Source organism: Hemicordylus capensis, chromosome 7 (assembly GCF_027244095.1).
Source record: "Hemicordylus capensis ecotype Gifberg chromosome 7, rHemCap1.1.pri, whole genome shotgun sequence".
Lineage (NCBI taxonomy): Eukaryota > Metazoa > Chordata > Lepidosauria > Squamata > Cordylidae > Hemicordylus > Hemicordylus capensis.
In genome coordinates this window covers 27,248,585-27,261,589 of record NC_069663.1, presented here as the reverse complement: position 1 = coordinate 27,261,589, position 13,005 = coordinate 27,248,585, and the positions used below count along the sequence as shown (strand labels likewise).

Sequence of the window (13,005 nt, the reverse complement as noted above, 5' to 3'; positions counted from 1 at the left end):
CAACCATGTCCACTTGTTGCTTTCCCCTCTCTTACTGGCAAAATAGATTGTGTAGGTTCCTCGGGGCAGAGACCTTTTTTGCTGGTTGCTGTTGCCACAAAGCCACGTTGTAAAATGCCACACGTAAAATGTAAAAATTCCCGTCTAGTAAACCATGGCGATTGGTCTTCCTCGCCCTTCTCTTTCTCGTGCTTCTTAATTTGGCGTTGCCTAGTTCAGGGGTTAGCAAACTTGCCGCCCCCCCCTCCCCGAGCTTGCTGTTGAACGACAACTGCTGTTGTACTGGGGGTGATGGGAGTTGTAGTTCAGCAGCAGCTGCTGGGGAGCCAAGGTTGCCTGTGACATCTCGACCAGGAAATTGTGGATCAAGCTGTCTCAACAAATCAGGGTATCGAACCACGGCTGGACTGGGGTTTATAGGCCGCTCTCAGACCAGTTCCCCAGCTTGACATCGTGGCCAACCAACAAGGAAGTGTTGCATTTAGGCTGGGTGGGGCAGGGGCCCCATGGCTGGGCCGGAATTGTTCGGACTGGACTGGCACTGTATAAATAAGTAGTCCCTTCTCTCTCGCCTGTCACATGCTGTGGTCTAGATTGTACCAGTTAATGTATTGAGGAATAGGGATAGACTGGGGTGGACCATAGGAAGCTGGCTGCCATGTACTGAGTCAGACCACTGGTCTATCCAGCTCAGTATTGTCCTCACAGACTGGCAGTGGCTTCTCCCAGGTGGCAGGCAGGACTCTCTCTCAGCCCTGTCCTGGAGATGCTGCCCGGCAGGGAGGGAACTTGGGACCTTCTGCTGCTCTTCCCAGAGCGGCCCCATTATCCCCTGCTAAGGGGAATCTCTGACCGTGCTCACACTTCCGTTCATATGCAACCAGGGCAGGCCATGCTTGCGACCACAAGACCAGATCTCCTCTCCTCCTGCGGGAGCCTTTGTGGTGGGGCAGGGACTGGCTGGATGATCTTCAGGCCTCCTTTCACTAGTCAACTTTAAACCCTCTCGTTCTCTCCCCCCCACCCCCAGCGGAAGCGCCATTATTGGCGACTGGACAGCAAGTGCCTCACCCTTTTCCAGAACAACACCAGCAGCCGCTACTACAAGGTAAGCGTCCCCTTCTCTCTTAGGGGTCTCCAGAGTGGGAGGGGGGACCAAGTGGGGTCGTGGAATAGCGTGTGTGTGTGCCTGTGCGTGTGTGCGTCTGTGCGCTTGTGTGTGCGTATGTGTGTGTGCACACGTGCCCGTGTGTGTGCGTGTGCCCATGTGTGTGCGTGTCTGTATGCCTGTGTCTGTGTGTGTGCATGTGCATGTATGTGCATGCGCATGCCCATGTGTGCGTGTGTCTGTGTGTGTCTGTGCACGCGTGCCTGAGTGTGTATGTGTGTGCGTGTGTCTGTGCACGTGTGCGTTTGTGTGTGCGTGCGCGCCTGTGTGTGCATCTGTGCGTGTCTGTGTGTGTGTGTGTGTGTGTGTGTGTGTGTGTGTGTGCTCGCCAGTATCCCAGTGCCAGAAAAAGGGTCCTTGCGGGCTGTATCTAGGCCCCAGGCCTTACCTTGTGCAAGCTTGCCTTAAGGGCTAGAAACTTGCCGGTTATTTATAAAAACAAAAGAAGAAGCTACTCTCAGGCTTCTGAGCTTTGTGCCAGAGAGTCGGTGCGTTTGCACCACAGATGCCTGGAATGCGTACAGCCCTGGCCGAATGGCTCTAGGGAAGCTAACTCTTTACGTCTTCCCTACCTCATAGGAAATCCCACTGTCGGAGATCCTGGCGTTGGAGGCAGTCCGGGACTTCTCCCTGGTGCCATCGGGCGCCACCCCTCACTGCTTTGAAATCATCACGGCCAAAGCCACCTATTACGTCGGCGAAAGCGGCACCTCCAGCAACGGCGGCAACCATCAGCATGGCGGGGACAGTCTGGAGCAGGCGAGGGCGTGGGAGAACGCCATCCGCCAGGCCCTCATGCCCGTCATCCTCCAGAGCGCTCCTAGCGCCCAAGGAACGGCCCCCCACAGTGAGTGCCTGGGGCAGAATCCCCGTCACTACCCCCACCCTTCTGAGCATGCTCCATGCACACCAGTGGCCTCTAGTGGCCGATTAGGGTGTTGCCCCATCACCTCTTGGTATTTTGGTTTTGCCCGGGATAAAAAAATGCCCCGCTGGATCAGGCCCATCCAATCCATGCAGAGGTCAGCCAGGCACGCTCAGGAAGCCCCCAAGTGGGGGAAATTGGGAAACCATCCCATCTAGGGCTGCTTTATTTTGGCGTTCCAAATCCGGGTGCCTGATTTGCATATTATGTAAATTGGCATGAAAATAATTGTTGAGCGGAATAATGACTGTGCATTTTGCTCCACTTCTACAAGGGCTAGAGCTTAGCTTTTCTTTTTTTCAATGAAAGCTGAAATCCGGGCAAATCCGGGTGAAATGCTTAAAATCCGAGTGAAACCTGAAATTCCAGGGGGCATGGCAACTCTAATCCCATCCCATTGGTGTTCCCTAGCCCCTGGTGTTGTGGGGGGGTGTCCCTCTGATTCTGATGGAAGAATATAGCTCTCAAGGCTAGTAGCCCTTGACACCCCTGTCCTCCCTGAATTTGTCGAATCCTCTTTCAAAGCCATCTAGATTGGCGGCCATGACCACATCCAGCAGCAGCAGAAGCAGATTCTATAGAGAAGGCCTTCCTTTTGTCTGTCCTGAATCTCCCATCAATTGGTGACCCCGGGTTCGAATATTCTGCAAGAGAGAGAAAAGCTTCTCTTTCCTTGCTTGATCCACACCATGCATAATTGTATACACCGCCATCGTGGTCCTCCACCCACCTTCTTACTAAGCTAAAATGGCCCAAATATTGTAGTCCTTCCTTGCAGGGGCGTCGCTCCAGCCGCCTGGTCATTCTGGCTGCCCTTCCCTGCACCTCCTCCATCTCCAAAATATGATCCCTTTGTGTCCTTTCCTTGCAAGAACCTCCTTGGCCTTCCTCAAGGGGGCTGGGTGTGTGAGAGGTGGCCACGTGTGGCTTCTGACCTGTACCTGCCTCTCTCCCTCCCCAGGGCAAGCATCCTTGCGGATCTCGGTGTCCAATAGCCAGATCCAGGAGAACGTGGTGAGTGTCGGTGGCCTCTCTGGTTGCTCTGCCCCCGTCTGGTTTTCCTTGGGCCTTGCCCCAGGTGTCACTGGAAAGGGGACACCTTTCCACCGTGCCTTTTGAGCTTGCTGCTCTTCTGCAAGGGGGTTTTCCCTCTGGCAGCCCCTTCCACAAGAAGACGGGCCTCGCCACTTGTTCTCTGTCCCTGTCGAGGAGAGAGCCAGTGGGGAGCGGCCACGACTCGTGGCAGGGCAGAAGGGCCCAGGGTCTGTGGACCCTGCAAGATCTCTAGTGCCAAGGGTTCCGGGTAGCAGGCGATGGGAAGATTTGGGAGCCTAATTCAGAAGTGGGCCCGTGGTGGCTATTCGCTGGTGAGCGAAAGGTGTTCTGCCTATGCTCAGAGGCTCTCTCTTCCGTGTCCGTCTGTTCCAGAGCTGAAACTGGGGAAGTGGCATGCTTCTCCTCTCGCCCATGCGTGCTTCTTCCTCTTCCCCACCCACCATAACAGCTTGAAAAGATGCCTTCTGTATGCTTGCAGGATATCGCCACTGTCTACCAGATCTTCCCCGATGAGGTCTTGGGCTCTGGACAGTTTGGGGTTGTCTATGGAGGTAAGCAAAGAGCCGGGCACGGCCCCAGCGGCCTTCCCCACTGTGACTCGACCCGCGTGGTGGAGCCGGCCGGAGCAAGGCTTGCAGTCAGAACCTTTTCCTGGTTGCTGATCGAGTCAAGGGGAACAGAGGAGGTCAAGAAGACCTTGAGATGGCTGAGGTGTGAGGGCAACCATGGTTGGTGAGGACTTCAAACCGGGGTCTGAAACCACAGCTTGAAGCTGCCCAAACTGGGGGGGTTTCCCTCCCAAACCAAAGTGTGATTTGGTGTGGTATCTGAACCAGCAAACCATGGTTTGAGATCTTGGTCTGCATTTTGAGGCTGCTCTTAAGCTAGGACCTGGGGACTCTGGGGGAAGGCCAGGGAAGCCAGAAACTTCACCACGGGCGGTTGCCTGTGCATCTGGAATGCAAACCCTGGTGTGGAGCCCATCCCATGGTTAGCAAGAACCATGGCTTGGTGAGAAGTTCTGAGCCCACAATCTGAAGGGCCTGGGGCTGACACCCCAAGTCGGGAGGACTGAAGGTTGCTTCACCCACGCTGTGTGTTGTTTATGGAGATAATTGTGTGTGCCATTGTGTGTATGCAAAATATCACAGATAAACAGAAGTACAATAAAGACTGGGGGGGGGGACACAAGCTGTCAATAGAAAATCCACAGCCAATTAAAACAAAGAATTGCCTGTTAAGATTTCACCGTCGCACAGCATAACTACAGAAAAATGGATCCTTGTGCAGTGTTTGAATGTCACTGTGAGCTCACCAATCTCACATGCTGTTTCCTCCTCCCTGGAGGTTAATTCTGGGCTGCATCTGAAGGGGTGTGTGGGCTGGAGGTTGGGGTTAAAACGTGGCCCTCCAGCTGCTGTTGAACTACAACTCCCATCATCCCCAGCCACAATCTGCGGATGATGGGAGCTGTAGTTCAACAACAGCTGGAGGGCCAAGTTTGCCCACCCCTGTCTTGAAGGTCCGTGTTCTCTGTGGGGCATCAGCTCCTTGGTATGAGGCCGGCTCCCCTTCTGACTTGCAGGCAAACACCGCAAGTCCGGGCGGGACGTGGCGGTGAAGGTGATCGACAAGCTCCGTTTCCCTACCAAGCAAGAGAGCCAGCTGCGGAACGAAGTGGCCATCCTGCAGGTGAGGGGGCAAGCCGCCGTCTTGCCCGGGGAGGTGGGACGGTGGACTCCCCAGCCCCCTGGATCCCAGACTGCAAAGTGGGTCATGTGCAAAGAGCATGGAATTGAGGCTTGTTAAAAGACCCAGGCTGAGCCACACAGGCTGGCAGACTTTTGCACAAGGCGAGCAATGGAATGGGAATGTTGTCTGGAAGGACAGGGGCTTCAGAGCTGACTGCCGGGTGTGGGGCCCCTGAAGAGCCCACCTGTAGGGGGCCTTCGGAGAGCTGTTTGCACATCCTTGAGACATCTGCAGATTTTGTTTTCCTGCCCTCACTGGCCAATGGCAGTTAGGAACCTAGGAAGCTGCCATCTACTGAGTCAGACCCTTGGTCCATCTAGCTCAGGATTGCCTTCACAGACTGGCAGCAGCTTCTCCCAGGTTGCAGGCAGGAGTCTCTCTCCCAGCCCGATCTTGGAGATGCTGCCAGGGAGGGACACGTCTCTTCCTGTTCTGCCGTGTGCCTCCTCGTGGGCTCTTGGTGTGCGAGCCACCCTGGGCCTGGAGCACGTGGAGGCCTGGCCATGGCACATTGCTGGCGAACGGGCAGGCACGTGGCGGTGGGGCCATTCCTGACGCCGGGTCTCCCCCTTTCCTGCTCCACGGCAGAGTTTGAGACATGCTGGGATTGTGAACCTGGAATGCATGTTTGAGACGCCCGAGAAGGTCTTTGTGGTGATGGAGAAGCTCCACGGCGACATGCTGGAGATGATCCTGTCTTCGGAGAAGGGTCGGCTCCCGGAGAGACTCACCAAGTTCCTGATCACGCAAGTAAGTAATAACTGTAGGTCCACCTTGGTCTTATCCACTGTTTGGGCGGGCTGTCATGTCAGCCAGTGGCCACTAGGTGGCAGCGGAGCCCTGTCCCGAGGACCGGTTCACTCTGTACCCCTTTCAGCAAACATGCCACACTCAGTTGACCTCCTTGGATACCTGTTGCTTCAAAGAAGGTGGGCTGGGGTGGGGTGTGGCTCCCCCTTGGACACTTGGGGCATGCAGAATCTCTAGTGCAGGCCTGCCCACCCACCCCCGAGCTGTTTTTGGACTACAGCTCCCATAATCCCCAGCCACAGTGGCCAATAGCCAGGGGTTATGGGAGTTGTAGGCCAACATCTGCAGGAGGGCCAAAGTTGAACAGCCTTGTGTGTCTGGAGGCAGGTCACAGAGTAACTCAAGCAATCGGTGGTTACTAAGGTGCATATCTTTCTCCGTTTCTTCTCTACTGAGTTAGCAGGTGGTACTTATTTTATTACGTTTTTAACCTGCCCTAACTTGGAGGAGCTCAGAGGACTGTACGTGGTTCTTCCTCCCCGCACCCGATATACACATTTTCTTCGCACAACAGCCCTGTGAGGTTGATTACACAAAGAGATAGAGTGATTGGCCCAAGGTCACTCAGGGAGCTTCATGGCCAAGTGGAGATTTGAACCCAGGTTTCCCCGCTCACAGTCCAATACTCCAAGCACGGCAGGACCCTGGCAATGAAAAATGCACCCCTCCCTCATAAGTGGGGCCGTCGAAAGGCGTTTTGCCACCCACCCTGGCTTCGTAGTATGTTCGAAGGGCCTCTCGTCTTGAGCCTGTGACGCACCATCCTTTGGACGGCATCGATGCCGCTGGAGGGAGCTGGCACGAGACGGGTCCGAAGGGCTGGATCCAGTGGCCGCCCCTTCCTTTCAGGCCCGGTGTGGCTTCCACCTTCTTCTCTCCCTGCTCAGATCCTGGTGGCCCTTCGGCATCTGCATTTCAAGAACATTGTGCATTGCGACCTCAAGCCTGAAAATGTCCTCCTGGCTTCAGCTGAGCCTTTCCCCCAGGTAAGACCTCCTGCTCTGGGGCTCCCCCAGCACCTGCGTGCTGCTGGTGCTGCTGACAGCATCCCAAATGATCCCTGCACTTCCTCGTGGAGCAGAACTAGCCGGACCTGTGCATACCGCAAGGGAGCGATGGGAACTGAGCGCAGATCTCCTCTGACGATGGAAGATGCATCTAGTGCCCTATGGGAGAAGCTCGGGAGGAATGACATCTCCCAGGCATCTCCCCAGAATCCCGACAGCCCCCCAGCTGCTGTGGTGGGCGGCTTTTGAAGGGCACCACCCCCCACCCTCCCACTCGGGGCAGACTCCTCACGAGGGGGCTGCCTCCTTGTGGTGGGGGCCAGGAATTCCCAAGCGGGATTCCAGCTTTGACCAAACGGGCTGCTCAATGAGCAAAGAGTCACCTTTTTAAAAGCGGCGATTCCCTTCAATGAACAGGGGGAGAGCAGCTGGCCCTCTCCGTCCCCAGCACAGCATCCCTCCAGTGGCTGTTGCTGGTGCCTATCTGATGTTTCTTTTTTAGATTGCGAGTCCTTTGGGGACAAGGAGCCATCTTAGTTAGTTTGTTTGTTTTGATTGTTTATATCTATGTCACTCGCTTTGGGGACTGCTGTAGGAAAGCAGTCTCTAAATATTCATCGTCTTCATATTCGTATATCGAATGTAATGTAGAATGTAAAAGTGACAGTCACTTCTTAATGGGCATAACTAAGAACACAAAAACCAAACAGTACAGAGTCATTTTAGTGTTTATTATTAGAGTGCAACCATCCTCACTTGATTTATGGTGCGCTAGAAACAGAATCCATCTTTCAGGAATGGGTTTTGGAGCGACTCTGTTCCTGATTTCGCGTGGTCACTTTCTTTTGTCAGGCTTTGGTTTCTGCCATGAACTCTTTATTGATTTGTTTCTTTATTTGAAGTGTTTGTGCCCTGCCCCTTCATAAGAACATATTAGGAGTGCAAGTTTATTTTATTTTAATTTTATTTATTTTTACATTTCTATACCGCCTTTCGTTAAAAGAAAACCCCAAGGTGGTTTACAAAAATTAAAACATACAATAAAAGCAATAAAAACATCAAGCAATAAAAACATCAAGCTAAAAACATATAAAACAAGCATAAAAAAAAGACAACAGATAACAGATAGTTGGAAGGCTTTCGGGAGTTACAGTTTCTGCCCCCGCCCGCAGGTGAAGCTGTGTGACTTTGGCTTTGCCCGCATCATTGGGGAGAAGTCCTTCCGCCGTTCCGTCGTGGGCACGCCGGCCTACCTGGCCCCTGAGGTCTTGCTCAACCAGGGCTACAACCGCTCCCTGGACATGTGGTCGGTGGGCGTCATCATGTACGTCAGCCTGAGCGGCACCTTCCCTTTCAATGAGGACGAAGACATCAACGATCAGATCCAGAACGCCGCCTTCATGTACCCGCCTAACCCCTGGCGCCAGATCTCGGTGGGAGGTACTTGCCGAGGGCAGCGGGATCGTGGCTTAGAGGGGGGCGCGGGGGGAGGCTGCCGCCCCCACAGAATCTCCGGCTTGGGTTGTGTGGTTCCGATGTATGCCCAGGGAGCTGGAGAGTCCCGTGGTGCTGCTTGTGTGCCATGCTGGAGGCGTTTGATTGAGTGCCTCCTGTGTGAACGCGCGGCTGGATCTGGGGCCAGGAGCGTTCCAAACGGCATTTCTTTCCTTCCTCACCTGCTAGCCATCGATCTGATCAACAACCTTCTCCAGGTCAAGATGAGGAAGCGCTACAGCGTCGACAAATCGCTCAGCCACTCCTGGCTACAGGTGCGTGGGTGGGGTGGCGGCGGGGGGCGTGCAGAGTGCTGGGCCTCTCACCTGAGCCCAGTGCATCCCTTTAGGCCAGGGCTGCTGTGCTCAACCTTGGCCCTCCTGTGGATGCTGGACAACAGTCCCCATGATTCCTGAATTTTGGCCACTGTGGCTGGGGATGATGGGAGTTGTAGTCCAAACACAGCCCTGGTCTAGGCTGACATTGACCCGGAGTGCCTGACTTTTCCACCCCAGGCCCTTGACTCTGTTGCTGCAGGGCAGTCAGTCCAGCCCGCACCTGCCTCCTGCTGCTGGCGCCCAGTCAGTGTCTCAGCCTGACATATACCATAGCACTTTGGCAAAGGTACATAATAGAAGTCCTTAGTGTGTTAGGAAAACCTTCTTCCCCACCTTGGCGGCTGCTATATGGAGATCAGCACCTCCGTAGCAATCCCGGTGTCCTCCAGCAGGTGGCAGCACTTGCCACGAAGCCAGTGGCAGGCATGTATGCATCATAGAGATAGGGAAAGACTAGCATCACACACAGCCTGAACTTCCAGTTTCCAGCGAAAGCCACCACCAGCCATGTTTTTCTCTGGCTGCAAGAGCGGCGTTCCTCTGTGCCTGGTGACTCTGCATACCGTGCCTTGGAAATTAGAGGGACGAGTAGTACTTTGGCTTAACACCAGAAAGGCCAATTTATTTATATATTTTTATTGATTGATTTGATTTGATTTGATTTGATTTGATTTCTAGACCACCCTTCCAAAAATGGCTCAGGGCGGTTTACACAGAGAAATAATAAATAAATAAGATGGCTCCCTGTCCGCAAAGGGCTCACAATCTAAAAATAACAAAAGATAGACACCAGAAACAACAGTCACTGGAGGTCCTGTGCTGGGGGTGGATAGGGCCAGTTACTCTCCCCCTGCTCAATAAAGAGAATCATCACATTAAAAGGTGCCTCTTTGCCAAATTAGCAGGGGTTACAGACTTTTGTAGGGGAATTTGATGTAGACTACAGATTTAAACCTATTTGGAAGCCACTTCCTATGCCATGCCTGTCACCCACTGAATTCTGGGACCTGCAGTTCTTTGAAGGGCCTGGGGCAGGGGGTCCCTAGAGGTGGTTGGACTACAACTCCCATCATCCCCAGCCAGAATGGCCTCCGGCGTGGTTGAGCTGGGTCTCGGGGCGCTCTGACTCAGCCCCCACATGGGAGTGGGCTATAGAAGCTAACTTCGGGGAGGGGAGCCTATTCCTAAGTGAGGAATACAGTGAGGTGGCCGGGAAATGCGGAGGAGAGACTTCCAAGCATCCCTGCAGGGTCTCCCGATGCCCTCACCTGCATCCACACACACACACACACCCGTCTCCATCTCCTCCACCCTTCCAGGACTACCAGACTTGGCTGGACCTGCGGGAGCTGGAGAGCAGGATGAGCGAGCGCTACATCACCCACGAGAGCGACGACGCCCGGTGGGAGCAGTTTGCCACTGAGCACAGCCTGCCCTATCCCGAGCACCTGCGGGTTCGTCGGCTGGATGAAGAGGAGGAGGAGGAGCAGGAGGAGCAGGAGGTCGATATGAAGGTCTTGGCTGTGCGGGTCAGCGTGCTCTGAGGACCCCCTGCCACTGGATGCACGGACGATGGACAGGCAGATGGCCTCTCTGTGTGCAGGGCGTGACCTCTTCCTTGACTCCGGGGGGCCTATTTTGGAATGAGGCAACCGCTCCCCCTGCTGGTGGCGGCCGGGGTGACAGGCTGGCTCAGGATGCACCTGTCTCCACCCCAGATTCTCCACCGATTACCCTGTTGGGGGGGAGACTGGGGATGGGGCCGGCGATGCTCCAGCTCGCTCCCTCTGGGGGCACGGTGGACAGCCAGAAGCTGGAGGACCTTTGGGGAGCTGTGTGTGGTGGGCGAAGGTGGGGAGGCCAGTTGGGGGCTGTTCTGGTGAGGCTGCAGGTTGTGAATGGGGAAGAAGAGGAGAGCCTGGTGGCTTCCTGGGAATGGTGGCTGTTGCGGTGACGTTTCTGAGGTTCATTCACTGCCGGGGAGGTGGGTGGGATTAGTTGTCAGTTTAGGGAGGCAACACAGAGGAGAGGAGAGCTGGTCTGGTGGGAGCCAGCAGGACTTGTCCCCTTAGCTAAGCAGGGTCTGCCCTGGTTGCATATGAAGGGGAGACTCGAAGTGTGAGCGCTGGAAGAGATCCCCTTAGCAGGGGATGGAGCCGCTCTGGGAAGAGCATCTCGGTCCCAAGTTCCCTCCCTGGCAGCATCTCCAAGATAGGGCTGGGAGAGGTTCCTGCCTGCAACCTTGGAGAAGCCGCTGCCAGTCTAGGTAGACAATACTGAGCGAGATAGACCAAGGGTCTGACTCAGTATAGGGTGGCTTCCTATGTTTCTATGTTCCTAGAGGGGGACTCTGTGTGTTCACTGGAGCCAAGGACGCCATCACTGGCTGCAAAGCAGGATGGACTTGTGGAGTCACTTCTGCAGGCCCCTAGCCAGCCTAAATGTTTAGCGGGGTGCCCAATAAAATGGGGGGGGGCATTTTTACCACTTTAGTTGCTCTCCATAGCATTGCAAAATAGCAGTTTAAAAATTGTTTGTAAAAATGTTAGGGGGGCAGTGAAAAATTCCGGACTCCCTTAGCCCCTCTGGTGAAGGACACATGGTCATATGACCAGCTTTCAACCTCCATCTGTACCAGCCTGCCAAATGGGCTTCTCGTCTCGCCCTCCCCAGGCATTGCATCTTTCTACCCGCAGCCCCCACTTCCCAGCAGCTCAGTGCCTGTTTTAAAAAGTTACTGTCAGAAGCAGGCCAGAGCTAAGGAGACGGATGCCTTGTGCCGGAAGCACGAAGAGCAGCCTTTTTCCTCCTGAAGTAGGCGAGATGTCTTTCAGGAAAGCTTGTCCACTATTACTGATCTTCTCATTGATGGACCCTCAGGTTCTTTGAGGAGAGCTGGTCTTGTGGTAGCAAGCATGAATGGTTCCCATTGCTAAGCAGGGTCTGTCCTGGTTTGCATATGAATGGGAGACTCTGTGTGAGCACTGCAGGATACTCCCCTCGGGGGATGAGGCTGCTCTGGGAAGGTCCCAAGCTCCCTCCCTGGCGGCAGCATCTCCAAGAGAGGGCTGAGAGAGATTCCTGCCGGCAACCCCGGAGAAGCCGCTGCCAGCCTGTGAAGACGTTACTGAGCTAGATGGACCAAGGGTCTGACTCAGTATATGGCAGCTTCCTATGAGACGCAGTTTGAAAGGTGCTAGCATTGAGAATTACACTCTCTCCTCTCCATCCCTGGGTTTGTCACTGCCTCATAAGGTCTCTGCCTCCCTGATATTAGCAGTCCTGGGCCAGGCCCACACAACCTCCCTGATCTCCTGGCTTCCCCTCTTCTTGTTAGCTAACCCTGGTGGGTCAGGTCTTGTCTCCCGGCTTCGCCTTCCTCTGCCTGCTGACCCAATTTCCCTAGGACACTTGCACTGACCACAGAAACATGAATGCGAACTTTTGGGAGTGGTCTTAGGAGGAGGTCTCCCTTCTGGGTGCAGGAGGAAATTCATGCCCATGCCAGCAGCTGGGAAGGAGAGATTCTCCTTTTTGCGTCCCCGGGGCAGGAGCTGAGAATCTAGCCTCTTTTATCAGACAGCGGTTGCTTCTTGCCTGGAATTTTTCTCTTTTAAAAAAAAGTTATATTGTAAATAAAAATGCATATACATCTCTGTTTTAAGTGGAATGCAGTATGTTCAGTGAATCTCATGGGGCTGGGTGGTCTGGATCCACTTATGGACTGACCCCTTCTGGGATGTGGGTGGCTTCTATGTAGTTCTTAAATCTGCACCCTGCTTTTCCTCCAGGGAGCTTAGGGTGGCGACCGGGGCTCTTGCCCCTTAATTGTGTCCTCATCACCGTCCTGCAAGGTAGGCCAGGTTGTGAGACAGCACCTGGCCCCAGATTGCCAAGTCAGCTCGGCGGCTGAGCAGGCAGTCTTGACAGGAGGCTTAAAACCAGAGGGGCTTGACCACGTCCCCCCGGGATGGGGGCAGGGAAGTGCTGGGACAGAGTCTTCCAAGACAGGGTTGAAAACTCCCTGAATGTTGTTGCCGTATTCCGCCAAAACAGAGGGGTTTGGGGCATCCATAAAGTGTGCTCGGTGAAATGCGCCCTGCTTGCTCCTCTGGAGGGAGGAACAGCTTTCCTGGAAATCCCTCCAGATACAAAAGAAGGCCAAACTCTTGGCCTTCTAATGGAGCAAGTGTGGGTGGAGAGAGAGAGAAATGTCTCCCTCTTGGAATATTAGGAGAGGAAAGGTTGTGCCGTCGACTCCTGGCGCCCACAGAGCCCTGCGGTTTTCTTTTGGTAGAATACAGGAGGGGTTGACCATTGCCTCCTCCCACGCAGTATGAGATGATGCCTTTCAGCGCCTTCCTAGATCGCTGTTGCCCAGTATAGGAGTTTCCCATAATCCAGGAAACACACCAGCGATGATTCGAACCAACAGCCTCCTGCTCTCTAGGCAGG

General features: G+C 54.4%; 1 protein-coding gene across 2 annotated transcripts in view; it reads left to right on the top strand.

The window, feature by feature from the left end:
- The window catches only part of PRKD2 (protein kinase D2), a 40,990-nt gene extending 28,784 nt beyond the window's left edge, over positions 1 to 12,206 (top strand). For both annotated transcript variants that reach the window (XM_053267818.1, XM_053267817.1), the window contains exons 9-18: positions 1,031 to 1,108; positions 1,748 to 2,015; positions 3,055 to 3,107; positions 3,628 to 3,700; positions 4,735 to 4,841; positions 5,490 to 5,651; positions 6,599 to 6,697; positions 7,891 to 8,158; positions 8,402 to 8,487; positions 9,870 to 12,206. In XM_053267818.1, the coding sequence (XP_053123793.1) occupies positions 1,031 to 1,108; positions 1,748 to 2,015; positions 3,055 to 3,107; positions 3,628 to 3,700; positions 4,735 to 4,841; positions 5,490 to 5,651; positions 6,599 to 6,697; positions 7,891 to 8,158; positions 8,402 to 8,487; positions 9,870 to 10,094 (1,419 nt within the window). In that variant the 3' untranslated portion in view covers positions 10,095 to 12,206. The remainder of the gene's footprint in view (positions 1 to 1,030; positions 1,109 to 1,747; positions 2,016 to 3,054; positions 3,108 to 3,627; positions 3,701 to 4,734; positions 4,842 to 5,489; positions 5,652 to 6,598; positions 6,698 to 7,890; positions 8,159 to 8,401; positions 8,488 to 9,869) is intronic.
- The last annotated feature ends 799 nt before the right edge of the window (positions 12,207 to 13,005 follow it).